This window comes from Periophthalmus magnuspinnatus, chromosome 12 (genome assembly GCF_009829125.3).
Source record: "Periophthalmus magnuspinnatus isolate fPerMag1 chromosome 12, fPerMag1.2.pri, whole genome shotgun sequence".
Classification (NCBI taxonomy): Eukaryota; Metazoa; Chordata; class Actinopteri; order Gobiiformes; family Gobiidae; genus Periophthalmus; species Periophthalmus magnuspinnatus.
Genome location: NC_047137.1, coordinates 15,620,735 through 15,636,009, shown reverse-complemented (window position 1 = coordinate 15,636,009; position 15,275 = coordinate 15,620,735). Strand labels below are relative to the sequence as shown.

Here is a 15,275-nt window from a genome sequence, read left to right as displayed (position 1 = left end):
CACCCGGTCAAAAGTCCTACAAATGGCGCCCGTAACAGGAAAAAGAGTCGTGTGCCTTAAACCCTTGAATAGATATTTTACCTTTTCTCCTTTCACACCAGGAATTCCAGGATCACCCTAAAGGAAGAAAAACACAGGACATCACAACATTATAGACCAATGATATTTAATACAGATAAAACACAAACACTCACACATCCATCATGACATGAAACACTGAAACGTACAACTTGAATCTGCAAATGTTACACTGTCTCATGTTACAAATGTTAAAAGTATGTGGGACAGAGGTAAAAACGAACTAACAAACTAACGAGCGAATGTAATCATCAGGGTTAACTGGCTCTTGCCCCCATCTGGAGAATGGAATGTTATGTAATGTTAAACCATAGTCTATAAATCCATTACCAGAGCCCCAGGAGGTCCTCGGGGGCCTTGATTCCCTGGCGTCCCGTTCTTCCCACGTTTCCCTCTGTCTCCCTGCATAAAAAAGTATAAAACAAACAGTAATGCAAACACAGTAGACAAATCTAATCTTTTAAACTATGGAAAAAGGCTTACATTAGTTCTTGTTTTGATATCGCACATTATCCAACTATAATTTTTTTCAAGGGTGCAATTTAACAGAATACAGGAACATTTATAGCACCATAGGTTCCAGAATAATCATCGTCCTACAGCAGTTGTATTCACAGAAGGTATTATATAAAAAAACTAAAAAATTATTGTAGCATCAAAGCAGGAGTTAAAGGAGCCTCTGTCATTGATTTGTCACCAGGTCGCTCCTTTTCTTCAACTTTACACTTATACAAAACAACGAGAAGAAGACAAAGAAGTTGAAGACTGCACCTACGTCTGCAACTACAACATGTTGTAGTTTGCCTTATTTTTATAATCCATGTGTTTTAATTTGACATGTGTCCTATGTGCTTCTGTTTCTGAGTTCTACTTCCTGTTTTTGAGTTGTACTTCCTGTTTTTGAGTTCTACTTCCTGTTTCTGAGTTCTACTTCCTGTTTCTGAGTTCTACTTCCTGTTTTTGAGTTCTACTTCCTGTTTCCTGAGTTTGGACTATCTTGCAATTTCCTCTTTTTTCCTTCCCCTGTTTTATTTTGTTTATTGTGTTTTTTTTTCTGATAACCTCCACATGACACAAAATCTGATCTACACTGTCCAACATATTGTCGTCTTTCAAAAACCGTGCTGAGTTTGTCCATATATCATACAATTATACGAAAAAAAACTAGGTGACTTTTCTTGAGATGAGTTTTGCCAATTTTGTCTCCGAGGAGATGATATTAGTTTGTCTGGAATGTTCCACAGTATGGCATTAAACTCATGTATCTTCTCCTCTTAAAGTACAGATGTATTAATTTTGCTAAATGACAATGTCTAAATCCGAACCATTCTGTTTATCTGCGAATGGGGTTTATCCTGCACTTTTCTCTTTTAACGTTAATTTTATGATGATTTTTTTACGTTTTGATTTGTTGTTTTATGGTTTTAATGTCTTTTTTTATTCTTTAAAGCACTTTTGAATTTGTTTTACTGTACAAATAAAATGACTTTCCTAAAAATATCGCTTCAAAACACATTTTCCCAGTGAGCGCGGTCGCCTCTGCACAGATCCAACCGGTAAATGTCCTGTTTGTGTCGATATAGTAGTTTAATGCCATACTGTGGAACATTCCAAGCAAAGCAATGACTTCTCAGTGCCTTTAAATACCACTTTATGTTCAAACTGCGTTACGTTTATACAGTATTCTGGGATTATAAGGTCCAAATGTGCCCATAGCAGCTGCTGGTTTAATCTCGGGTGAGTGAGTTCATTAAAAATCTATTTAAAAACACATGTGCCGTCTTTGTGCAGCAGAAAAAGTGTTTAGTTTCCTTTGCAGCGTGTCAGCAGTAGTGTTGAGATCACACATCATCCAATTATATCGAAAACTCAAATGACACGGTTCCATTGGGCTGGGTCGGGCTGGTGCGGTGGGTTTGCTGGACTAAATAGGAAGACGGTATTGTTTAAATATAATGCTAAACGTAAAATAAATCATATCAAAGTAGGTCTGAGGATGAGTCTGTATGGTCCTGATTCAGTTTTTGAAGTGTTTGGTCAGTTTATAGGCCACACACGCTTTTAAAAATGTGTGAGTTTGCACTTTATACCTGTCTCGTCGATTTCAGTTCAGAGTGATTGACAGGCGAATTAACCAATCAGAGAAATGCACGGTCTGTTTCACAACAAAATGGCGGCTTGCGAGTTCAAAATGAGTAACAAAGTACCGTAAATTTCAGAGTATAAGCCGCTTTTCCCTACGCTTTGAACCCTGCAAAGCCTGCGTTCCTAATAAATGTCGAAAGTTCGCAATGTTAAACTTCAAGACATTACAGGTCTTTTTAATGTGATTTTTAAAGTTAAGTGAAGGGTCCAATATGACACCTAGATGTTTAACCTCTTCAGTGTTTTTGATCATGCGATTATCCACATAAATATTTGGGAAAACATTTTGAGTTTTTTTGTTCGAGAAATGCATAGTGACCGTTTTCTCGGTGTTCAACGCAAGGCAGGAGATGTTAAGCCACTCTAGTGCTTTTGCCATTGTGCTGGATAACTTAGCGGCAGCAGAATTAGCGTCAGAACCGTGCACAAAAAAGACCGTATCATCAGCTACATTAAAACTTCTATATCACTGCAGATGGAGGGCAGGTCATTAATGTATAGACTGAAGAGCAATGGCCCCAGAATGGACCCTTGGGGCACACCTGTAGTACAGGCGAGGTACGGTGAGGTTTTATCTTTTATTTTTACGCACTGGTAACGGTCCGCTAGGTATGATTGAATTGCATAGGATGTAACATATTTCCATTGTCGAGGTGATCAAAAATGCAAAAACCTCATAGAGAAAACTGGACTGGAGGTAGAGACGCTAACAGTGAGTTTGCTGGGCGCTAAAGTGCACAGAGCCTAATGACCTTGTTCTGCCCCGCCCACTTTTTCTGTAAATGCAACTAAACCGCGCTTTCTTTGTAGTAGCACGTCCGGTTAAGTGGAAATCCGCTTTCAATGGAGAATTTGGGAAAAGTTTCAGCGCTAAAATATTATATAAAGTACGTTTGTTTGTGTCAAATGTTCAGTGTTTATGTGCAACAACCAGTCAACACTGAACCGATTCTCTGGAGGATTTAAAACGGCTCTTTTGTTCCTATTGAACCTATTTCCTGTCAAGATCGGCAGCTCCGTACAAAATAATACAACCCAAATGACAATGGCGACGCCCATGGCAACTTCCAGAATAAGATGAGTTAACTTCGTCCTGGTTAAGTGTTAGCATAGCGTCTCCATCCAAACCCGTCGTACCTCTCTTCCCGGCGCTCCAGGATCCCCGGGCGGTCCTCTCATTCCGGGGGAGCCCAGCTGACCCGCATTTCCCCGGATGCCCTGTATGCCCTGAGCACCAGGGGGCCCCGGCTCCCCAGGCTCGCCCTACGACGATCGCAAAACACAAAGAAGAAACGGCAAAGTCGGTGTGAGAGACGCACAATTAACAGTCTCTGCTTTTATGTAATGTTATGATTTGGGCCTTATATGACTTTAAAATTAATTACTTTCAAATTAAATCCCGGCTTTAATCACATAACATGTTCGTAACAGTTTCAAAAACAGACTGAGCCAATTTAACTTGCTAAATTAAAACAGTGAAAGACAATCAGAGAGAGTGATTGAAACGCTGCTAGCCATAATTGGTTTAGCAGACACATATATATATTAAATAAGCTAGTTCTTGTTTAAATTATAAAAGAGACAGTTGGGAGTTTGTGCGTGATTGGTTTTGTGTGACTGGAAGGGCATCTGGTGTAGATATCAACTCTTTTCACTACTATTTTCCTGCGTCACTCTTTGGAAAACACTTCTACAGTTGGGTCCAGACGATGTTTTGGACGTCGTTTTAAATCTAAAAGTGCAGTTTGACATATACCGCCCCGTGTTTTACCCTGAAACTTTCACCTTGTTTACTTTCCCTGCTCTTGTTTAATTGCTAAACTATGCAGACTCATTATAATCTGTCGTTCTTTACCAGCCTCTACCTCACGTCTCTTAAATACTTGATTAGCGGTTGGCGGGTTTGATTTATGTTTGGACCTTAGACTGTGTAAAGAAGTGGACTGAGTGAGTGCGACGTCACCCGCAGCGTTCAGACAAATGAAGTTCGCCGAGGCTGGAGCAGTTGCAGCGGCGAATTTGGAGATGAGTTCCATATTTGGAATTTTGACCGCGAGTATCATAGCAACCAAAGAGCCAATGTGTAGCGAGGATGTTGAAGGTAACGCCTTAGCAACACTGTCAGTCAAACTCTAAGTCTAGTGGGAGTGACCTTGCCGAAAGAAGGCGCTTGATTTGTCCATTATAGCAGGATTTGTCTGTTATCCCGGAATTTGTTTGTTCTAGCGGGATTTGTACGTTATAGCGGGATTTGTCCATTATAGCGGGATTTGTCTGTTGTAGCGGGATTTGTCTGTTCTACTGGGATTTGTTTGTTCTAGCGGGATTTGTCCCTTATAGCCAGATTTGTCTGTTATACCGGAATTTGTTTGTTCTAGCGGGATTTGTGCGTTATAGCGGGATTTGTACATTATCGCGGGATTTGTCCGTTCTAGCGGAATTTTTCCGTTCTAGCGGGATTTTCTGTTATAGCGGGATTTGTCCGCTTTAGTGGGATTTGTCCGTTCTAGCGACTTTTGTCCATTCTAGCGGGATTTGTCTGTTCTAGCAGGATTTGTCTGTTATCCTGGAATTTGTTTGTTCTAGTGGGATTTGTACGTTATAGCGGGATTTGTCAGTTCTAGTGGGATTTGTCAGTTGTAGCGGGATTTGTCCATTTTAGCGACATTTGTCTGTTATAGAGGGATTTTTCCATTATAGCGGGATTTGTCTGTTCTAACGGCATTTGTTTGTTCTAGCAGGATTTGTCTGTTATCCCGGAATTTGTTTGTTCTAGTGGGATTTGTCCATTTTAGTGGGATTTGTCCGTCCTAACGGCATTTGTCCGTTCTAGCGGGATTTGTCCGTTCTAGTGGGATTTGTCTGTTATAGTGTGAGCGACCTTGGCGAAAAAAGGCACCTGATTTGTCTGTTATTAATCATAGCAACCAAAGAGCCAATCAGTAGCGAGGATGTTAATGGTAACGCGTTAGCAACACTATCAATCCAACCCTCAGGTCCGACAGCAGGCTAGCCCGTTAGCTATGTCCATTTACATATACCGTACAGTCTGTGGTTGTATCTGGGTGTGACTGGAAGAGCATCTGGCAAAAGTATCAGCTAAAATCCTAGAAAATGACTCTACTTTACTGTGTCACTTCTTGGAAAAAACTTCTGTTGTAAAATGTCGTTTAAAAAAAATAAAGTTAGCTGGATTCTTACCTTCTGTCCAGGAGGTCCGGCCTGTCCTTCAGGTCCTCTGTAGCCCATGCCTGGCTCCCCCTAAAACATAAACATTTAAATTTACTTTCACTTTCCAATAACAATCCAACTTATATCAACGAGCAATAATAACAATTTTACCTTTTGCCCCTTTTCTCCGATTTCTCCCTGAGTGCCACAAACACAGCAGTCAGTACGGACGCGTCGAAAGCATGAAATATAAAACAAAAACTTAAAAGAAACTGCAGACTAAGCAGAGCTGTCAGTAAAAAGAATTATTAATGTCGACTTTAATCCTCTGTCCCCGCATCAAAACAAGACGGGAAAAAAGCAACTTCAAAACCCCAGGACTTTATTTAATTATTTATTTTGACAACTTTGACAAGGATCTTCGCCAGTGCCAGTGCCACAAAGCAGAGCCGTGATATTTTTTATGAAGCGTTTGTCAGTTTTTTTGTTTGTGATGGGGAGGGGGGGGGTGATGATGATGAAGGTTTTAATTAGTGTAATCAGTGGGTTGTTACCATGACTCAACGCGTCTTCACAGCACACAGATATGATTCTGTCTCGGAAAGAATAGGACACAATGTCTCCGTTGTTACGTCAGACCCACAACCGTCTAATGCAGCTCAATGGAAAATTATATGGGGTTTAATAATACGCTTTGTAACGAAATGTGCGCGTGTTTTCTGTCTGGGCTGGAGACAAAAGTGTGGGCACAATAAAAACTAAATGTTCCTGATATCATTTTGGATTTATGTTTTGTTTTGTTTTTTAAGCCAAGACTTGAGGTGGCAAGCTAGAGCCATAGATGTCCTGGGGCAGACTAATGACAACATGGCTGCCAATCTGTGACTGTGTATATAAATGGACGTAGCTAACCCGCTAGCCGCCACGTTCCAAGTAAGAAGTGAGCAAATTTTGGTCTTTAAATGTTCGTATTAACCCGCGATACATGATCCTGGGGTTTTTATTTTGCTATTGTGTCTGTAACTCAAGATATGAACATTAATATCGGAGAAATCAGGCGCATTTTTTCACTGAGGTTGCGCTAGCGTTAGCAACAGGTTTGATTGACAGCGTTGCTAAGTGTCCTTACTCCTTGATACGCTCTGTGCTCTCCCAACCACTACCATTGGAGCTCAACAGTCCCCTCCGCTTAGACCAGACTCGGGCAAACTACGGCCCGGGGGACACACACGGCCCTTTGGGTTTATTAATCCGGCCCAAATTCTAATGTAATATAAACATAAACCCTATAAACCCTCTGTCAAATTGTAGAACCCACTGTGGCCCATGTGTCAAAACGCCTGGATTAGATGTTCGCGCTGATTCCGGAAGTAAATTTCCCATAAATTTTTTCCCATAGGTTGATCAAATATTAAGAGTTTAGAGGAATGGCTAAGGCTAACTAGCTACGTGCTAACTACTGAGGTCCTATATTACGCAAAAATGACTGTTATGAGCTTTAAGTCATGTTATAATGTCATTGCCTCATCAAAAACAGACCTGGAGTTGTGTTTTGTTTCATTCACACATGTTTGAGTAACTTTTTTACTATTAGTCTGTAACATCTACAAAGCTCAAAACGCTCTGTTCCACTTTGTGATGTCATCAAGTGGTAGTTTTCAATTTAACAGCTACATTTTACCTTTTGTCCAGTAAAGAATTCCTGAGCTGAAATTAACCAAATGATTCTAGAAATGAAAGTGTGTGGAGTTTAAAAACACAGTTCGCACTTCCTGTATCACCACATGATGACATCACAAGGTGGAACTGAGTGTTTTCAAGTTTGAGGGAAGAGCTCAGTCTAAATATGAAGGGTTTGTTTGTGTGTTAAACGTGTGTGAATGAAACAAAACACAACAACTCCAGGTCCGTTTGTGATGAGGAAATGACATAATAACATAGATCAGAAAACAACATAACACGGGCCGTTTAAATAAAAATGCAGGTTTTGGCTCAAATCTGACTCACCCCGAGCGTTTTTTTAAAAGTGAACAGGAAATTTACCAGACCAAATGGTGGGCGGTCCCTGTTGAGCTCCATTACACCTCCATTAACGCATGAAAACATGGCTGAAGTGTGTTGCTTAATAACAAAAGAACAGAATAAACTAATAAGAGTCAGATTCAAACCGACAGCAACTTAGCATTGATTTTACTCTGTTAAAGATGTTTTTTTTAATATATATCTTGATAAAAACCTAAAGCTAAAACAGAACATAGGACATTGAGTGTATATAGCGCTACTGAACATATTTTGCTAATGAAATCTTTATTATTTTATTTTAAATAGGAGGTATTTTATTTCTATGGGGTATTAGCTGCTAACTGCTAACTGCTAACACATATTTATATCACCGTGTTTCCTTTTATTGTTTTAAAACTGCTACATTCGCCACCGTATTCACATATTTTACCAGTTTCACTTTCATTTTCCACTGCGCTAATCGGCATCAACGAAACCACTGCACATCACGTCAAGTTTGTGAAGTCGTAGCGTAGTTTCGTATCATGTTTTTGTATATTTATGGAGTATTGTCGCATATAGGAGCATGGGTGACGTCGACTTATGGGCGGAGCAATGGACAAATCTCACAACTAACCGTAAAAAGGGTTTGGAAATGGCCTGGAAGAGATCGCTAGATTGCTCAAACACGTACTGATGATATTTAAAACCACTTCAGGCATGTTTTTGAAAAGAAAAAAGCGTTATAACGTGGTAGAAAACTCCAGAAAGTTGATTTTCCATAATATCTCTTCGCTAATACTGATTAAAAAAGACATATGTGTTAAGATATAAATGTTTTAAGCGATTTCTCCATGTGTGGGCGTCTTTATAACCAACATGGGGAACGTTTGAGTCGTTGTGTTTGTTTTCACCTTTGCTCCTGGTCTCCCGCTCTCTCCCGGCTGCCCCTGTGATAAAAACAAACAAACACTATTTCTCCTGACGGTTTTAAAGATAAATTTTGTCACTTTTACACGATATTACCTTAAATAAAAAGTATTCAGGGGAGTATGGGTAGGGTTGCTGTGTTTCGGGGTCATAACCTTCTTGTCTCCTCCTCTCCATCTCCTCTCTCCTCCTCTCCCACTCCATCCTCTCTCTCTCCAAGTCTTCCTCAGTCCTGTCCCGGTCCGGGCCTCGATCCAGGTCCTCGTCGGTCTCCGCTCGGTCCAGATCCTGGTCTAGATCTTCGTCTCGTGTCCTCTCTCTCTCCGCTTGCCTCTCCAGTTCTCTCTCTCGCTCTAACTCCTCTCTTTCTCGCGCCATCGCAAGTCGCTCCCTCTCTCTGTCCCGCTCGAGCTCGTCTCCGTCTACATCTTCGTCTTCGTCGTCCGTGGTCCACCCGTAGTCTCCGCTCTCCTCCTCTTCCTCAAAACCCGGGTCGTAGCTTGTTTCTGTAGGTTCTGCGTCCCATTTGTCGTTTTCTTTCTCCTCGAGTTCGCTCTGTGTGGCGAGGAAGCTCAGTCTGCTCCTCACTCCGAGTTTACCACTGGGTCTAGACGACTTTTCGGGCTTTTTGTTCTGGAAAAATATGTTTGAAGACAATTAAAATTCACCAAAAATCTTCACTCAAACTAGGTATAATGATTTTTATATTGTAGGTTTTAGATTTCATTACATTTCTATATGGGTGGAGTCTTTAAAGGTGCATTGTGTAACTTTGCAGGTTGAGGGGTATATATCTCCCGCTTGTCTCCATGGCGATTAGAGTAGTATTATTATTTGTTGGAATGTTCCACAATAAAGCATTAAACCTATCTCGCTCAATAGGGATAATAATAATGACAATGATTAAATAATAATAATAATAATGATTAAATAATAATAATCATCATAAAAATAATGATTAAATAATAATAACAATAACAATGATAGTAATAATGATAAAAAAAATTAAAATAAATAAAATAAATAAAATAAATAAAATAAATAAAATAAATAAAATAAATAAAATAAATAATAATAATAATAATAATAATAATAATAATAATAATAATAATAATAATAATGCATCAGATTCATATAGTGTCTTTTTGGACACTCAAAAGATCCTACTGTAGCCACAGCTGCCCTGGGACAGCCTGACGGACAAGAAGCCCCCCAGGACAAGTCACAGGTCAGATCTGTGGAAAGGTAACCCCGCTCGCTGTATGAATGCTTTTTTCAGTGTTTTTGAGCAACAGAAACAACCTTAATGGCGTTAATGTTCGATATTTACTTTAATGCCGTACGGTCGACTATTCCAGACAAAGCAACAACATCACCCTGGAGACAAATACCATCAATTTCGGACGATAAACTGCTACTTTTTCCCAGGTTTTGAACCCTGCGGTACCGGGGGGCGCTCTCTAGCTGTAAACGCAAAAGTGAGACAGACATGGGGAAAGATTATGCGCTGAAGAATACACTAGTTTTGAACTGTCATCATTTAAGATAAAGGCAATGGATCTGGCGTCAAAGAAGGAAATAGATCCACTGCACGTAAGTTTGGCGTCAATGAACTGATGGCGGCAACGGGAAGAACTTTGTCGATGTAAAAAGACGACAAAATCTTTCAGAGGAAATAAAAGCAAACGGCCTGTGTTGGTGCCGTTTTATTTTCTAAACCTGCAGTATGTTCATCCCGTGTTGATTTTCAGGCACAGTTTGAAAAAAAAAAAAAGCGTGTCTTAAATTAAAACTAAAAATAAACTCTGTGTACCGTCTTTCTGTGTAAATATCTCAGGTTACGACATATTTGTAACATGCGACTTATATTCAGGTGCGCTCAATAGTCCCAAATTCATGGTAGTTGCTTTCTAACTAAGAGAAAAGTCACGCACTGCACCTTTAAATGAGAAAGGAGCGGGTGAATAAATTATGGACTCTGCACCTGCTCCAGCTGAGTCAGAAACACACGTGAAATAAAAGTAAACTTACACTGAAGCTGTTATAACCTTGAGCTCCTGACGTGAGATACTGAAATAAACAGAGCACGACTGGTTCAGTGTCATTGTTAAATCTTTATTATAATCATCATTATTCTAGTCAAAATACTAAAGTGCGTACTCGTGGTGCTTCTTTGAATGGGCCTGTCCTGCCCGGAGCCCCCGGCATGAACGCCTGAAACGGCAACATTTCATTGGAAAAGCCGATAAAACTTTAAAAATCTGACTTAACGCTGATCTTCAAATCTGTTCTTTTTTGTGATTCTGTGTTTTTCTGTTTAATCCAGGTCCGTTCTCAAACATAGAAAACATACAATCTGCTTTTCTAGCCGTCGTATTGGTCAGTCTGCAGAGGTGGAACGTTAAAGTACTTGAATAGAATAGTTTTATCCGTACTTACTTTTACTTCACTATATTTGAGAGCAGTATCTGTACTTTCTACTACATTTTTGAACAGGACTGTAACGTGAAAGTGTTTTTTATTATTGTATCAGACCTGCAGAAAAGCCTGAGAGTTTTTTTTATGTTTGTTGTTTTTATCAAGTTCATAGTTTGTTTGTGTAAACCCGCAGTCGTCCAGGTCCGATTCATAATAAAAGCCTCCAGTTGTGGTCAGATTACTGCTGGACACTGCCTTATATCTGTCTGAAGAGAGGAGCTAACTACACCGAAGCTGACCCACCTGTTTGTTTATAGTTTCTATTTGTAGGCCAGAGTTTAATGAGCTGCACTAAGCATGAACTGTGCCTGAGACATACTTGGTGTAATCATTCAGGCCCTTAATGGATGCCCTCACACCTGTCAGTCTGAGGATGGAGTTATACACTGAACAATTTAAATACCTTGGGGTAGATTTTGACTCTAACCTAAATTTTAAACAGCATGTAAAGAAAAAAATGTCTTGTATAATTAAATTAGATCTGTCAAACTTCAAACATATAAGACCTTATCTGACGACGGAAGCAGCAAAGTAAAGCGTATATGCCATGATATTCAGACACATCTTACTGTTATACCACATGGTCTCACACATCAGACGCCGTCCTGAAGCCCCTAAAGTCCCTCTTCAAAAAACATCGAAAACACTGGACAGAAAACACTCTACAGTATCACTATTGTAACATCTAAGTAAGTATAATATTTTGGATCTTGAAAGTTGTCAGGTATTTATGGATGCTTGCCTTATTTTTAAAGTTTTAAATGGACTCCTCCTCCACCATTAATGGATTTTATAAGTAAAAAAAACGACTGACCGAGTGAACACGAGAGCATTGACCAGAGGAGACTGTGACGTACAGAGACGCAGGACCAGATTTGGCCAAACGGTGACGTTTATCAGAGGATCACAGTCATGGATCACACGACCTGCCCGTGTCAGGAACTGTGGGGCTTTTTCAACCTTCAAGAACATTCTGAAACACTGGTTGAAAAATGATCAAACACGCTCACACTTGTAGATTATTTTCTTCTTGGGGCATCTTAAACTCAGAGAATGGTCTATTGTGGTTCACTTGTCGTGTCTTTGTGCACTTTTGTCTCGTCTGTGTGTTTCTTTAAATGTTCTGTTTCTGACCTGCCTTAGGACAACAGGTGTAAACGAGCTATTGGGCTAATTCCAGCATATTTACACTGATGCTGTTTGTTGACATGTTGATTAATGTGCACTGTCCTAATTAAAATAAATAAATAAATAAATAAATAGGAGATAGATGAGACAAACAGATATAAGGCAGTGTCCAGCAGTAATCTGACCAGAAGTGGTTGGATGAGCAGCCAAACGTCTTCACTCCTACAACTTTTTTCCCGTTTGACAGATTTGAATTTCTCTTTTGCTAAAGGTCATACTTTGAGCAAAAATATACAACTAAAAACATCAGTTCAATTGTTATAGTGAACAAAATTCAGCACGATTCAGTACATTTGAAGCTTTACGAGACCTCAAAATATGTGCAAAATACTCCATAAGTACATTTTTAAACAACTTCATTAATACTTTTACTTAAATAGATGTTTTACTTTTACTTTAGTATTTTGTTGCTCCAATTTCTGTAGCAAAAGATGAAATTAAATCGGTCAACTGGACAAATTGTTGCAGGAGGCTGTGGATCAGACCTGGACGACAAAAGTGCGTATTTCCTTCACCGCTGTCTGTCTGTGTCGTGCAGCAGCGAGGAACAGGTGACGACATGAAACAGAACAACCACATGGAAATAAAGAGTTTTATTCAAATTTTTCAGTTTTATATGTGCAATATGTTCTTCTATTGTCTGTTTATTATTATTATTGTTGTTCTGTCTGAGATAGACGGCTTGTAAACATAATAAATGGTTTAAATTTCAAATCATGTAAAAAAAAAAATGCAATAATAATAAACAGATCATACAAAAAGAACATATTGGACATATACAACTCAGCTCTGTCCCTGTCTGTCTTTTATTTTATTGATTATGATAAAAATGAAGACAAAGGGTTTCAGAAAATAATCATTTCAATATGTTAATTTGAATATTCCCGACCACGGATAAAAAAAAATCTTCAAATTATTCTCAGACTTACCCCTGAATGAGTCGACCGCACACTTTTTCTCACCCTGACTTTAGAAACCTGCCAAGTCCACACATGAACATCGTCACAATCCACACCAGCAGCTAAAATATATCAAGTACGTCCGTAGAAAAAGGACCGACACCCAGTTTGTTTAAACACCTTTACTTGTACATGCAGAGCCGTAAACAAAGACACAAAATACAGCAACGGAAATACATTTCACCAGTGGAAAAGGCTGAGACTGTTACACTTGTACACTGTGTCCACAAACCACAAAACATTCAAATAAATTAAGTCTGTATCATGAGAAGTACTGCTGTGGATAGTGATGGGTCATTTTAATAAATACGTTCGATGTCAAAAAGGGTAAAGCCAAAGACATAAAAAACAATAATTACAGATATTTTAAAATTGAATCCAAAAGTGTGGAGGTTTTGTTCTGTCTGGATGTGTGTCCACAAGAGACGCTGCTGTGAAATCTTTACTCTATAGACAGACTCTCTGGAGCTAAGAGGCGTCCTGTTTAAAAATAAGAAAGAGAAAGTATTAAAAAAACTAATCTACGTTTGGGCGCCGCCTACTGTTTAAGGTGAGACAGTGCAGGCTTAATTTGTGTGTGAAGTATCGGTGTTTGTGATAAACTTTCACACGGAAATGTCAAACTGTCCAATCTGTGCAGTTAAAATGTTTTATTATTTAATTTAATAAACCGTAGATCCATATAAAGGACGTGTCCTCAGCACGGGGACAGAAAGTGAGCAAAGGGGGGAGGGGACAGGTGAGGGGAGGAGCCAGGTGAGCATAGGGGACAGGTGAGGGAAAGGGGGAGGGGCTAGGTGAGCAGAGGGGGGAGGGGCCAGGAGAGGGAAAGGAGGGGCAAGGTGAGGGAAGGGGAGGGAACAGGTGAGTGGAATGGGGAGGGACCAAATGAGGGAAAGGAGGAGGGGCTAGGTGAGCAGAAGGGGGAGGGGCCAGATGAGGGAAAGGAGGAGGGGCTAGGTGAGCAAAGGGGGCGGGACCAGATGAGGCAAAGGAGGAGTGGCTAGGTGAGCAGAAGGGGGAGGGGACAGGTGAGCATAGGGGACAGGTGAGCATAGGGGACAGGTGAGGGAAAGGGGGAGGGGCTAGGTGAGCAGAGGGGGAAGGGGCCAGGAGAGGGAAAGGAGGAGGGGCTAAGTGAGCAAAGGGGGCGGGACCAGATGAGGCAAAGGAGGAGTGGCTAGGTGAGCAGAAGGGGGAGGGGACAGGTGAGCGAAAGGAGGAGGGGCTAGGTGAGCAAAGGGGGAGGGGCCAGGTGAGGGAAAGGAGGAGGGGCTAAGTGAGCAAAGGGGGCGGGACCAGATGAGGCAAAGGAGGAGGGGCTAAGTGAGCAAAGGGGGCGGGACCAGATGAGGCAAAGGAGGAGTGGCTAGGTGAGCAGAAGGGGGAGGGGCCAGGTGAGAGAAAGGAGGAGGGGCTAAGTGAGCAGAGGGGAAAGGGGCCAGGTGAGGGGAGGGGCAGGGTTCACATCTGACATCTACTGTTTAAATAAAAGTATAGCTTAAAAGTATCTCCTACACACAAACATCTTGTACTGTAAGATTTTGAGGAATCACAGACGCATTTGTTGATGTCCAATTGTCCGTTTGGTTTAACAACAAAAAGGACACACAATTTGACATTTTGCACCAGTTTTCTATGAGGAAAGTACAAAATCCCAAATCCCGTCTGTAAATCTTTGTGTATCTAATATTTATTAAACTGAAGCCCATAAATGCCTTGGTTATATTTGAAACCTTTTCCTGAAGAAAAACCTAAAAGTTTAAAATGTAAGACTTTTTTCTTTTCTCCTGCAGTGTCTCACCTTAACGACCGTTTGACTCATTCTCGTTACACACTGTGTGGAACATGCTCAAAGCATGCTGGGAGCGTACGGGCTCATGCTTTGGTGCAGTGGGGCTTTTACACGAGGCATTCTGTCACATTCAGCATTCACATAAAATGCAACTTTTGCACTGGTGAAATCTTAGAACAGTTTAAATGTGAGGTTTAGTTCATCTGAATGAGTCAATGAAACAGAAAGAGCAAACAGAGCGTCATGCTTCAGCCGTGCAAAGAAAAGATGAATAGAAGCAGGATGAGTGTAGAAAGAACTTTTATTTTTACCTTGTCTGGTTCTTCTGTGGGAGGAGAATCCATCAGATCTGACTCCTGCAACAAACAAAACAGGAAGTAAAGGTTAAAGTGTGTTATGTTATTTTCCGGTTTATAAGTGACAAGTTAAAGCAGGGGCGTCAAACTCATTTTCACAAAGGGCCACATCAACAAAACGGTTGTTCTCAAAGGGCCAGATGTGACTAACTGTAAGGTAAATGTCACTAAATG

At 40.4% G+C, this 15,275-nt stretch overlaps 1 protein-coding gene across 1 annotated transcript in view; it reads right to left on the bottom strand.

The window, feature by feature from the left end:
* Nucleotides 1-15,275, bottom strand: part of col7a1l (collagen type VII alpha 1-like) — a 152,679-nt gene that overhangs the window by 42,140 nt on the left and 95,264 nt on the right. The window contains exons 76-86 of the mRNA XM_055225585.1: nucleotides 15,057-15,101; nucleotides 12,921-12,968; nucleotides 10,486-10,539; nucleotides 10,357-10,395; nucleotides 8,422-8,958; nucleotides 8,310-8,345; nucleotides 5,566-5,592; nucleotides 5,425-5,484; nucleotides 3,361-3,486; nucleotides 409-480; nucleotides 82-117 (exon numbers count right to left, since the gene is read on the bottom strand). Of these exons, the coding sequence (XP_055081560.1) occupies nucleotides 82-117; nucleotides 409-480; nucleotides 3,361-3,486; nucleotides 5,425-5,484; nucleotides 5,566-5,592; nucleotides 8,310-8,345; nucleotides 8,422-8,958; nucleotides 10,357-10,395; nucleotides 10,486-10,539; nucleotides 12,921-12,968; nucleotides 15,057-15,101 (1,080 nt within the window). The remainder of the gene's footprint in view (nucleotides 1-81; nucleotides 118-408; nucleotides 481-3,360; nucleotides 3,487-5,424; nucleotides 5,485-5,565; nucleotides 5,593-8,309; nucleotides 8,346-8,421; nucleotides 8,959-10,356; nucleotides 10,396-10,485; nucleotides 10,540-12,920; nucleotides 12,969-15,056; nucleotides 15,102-15,275) is intronic.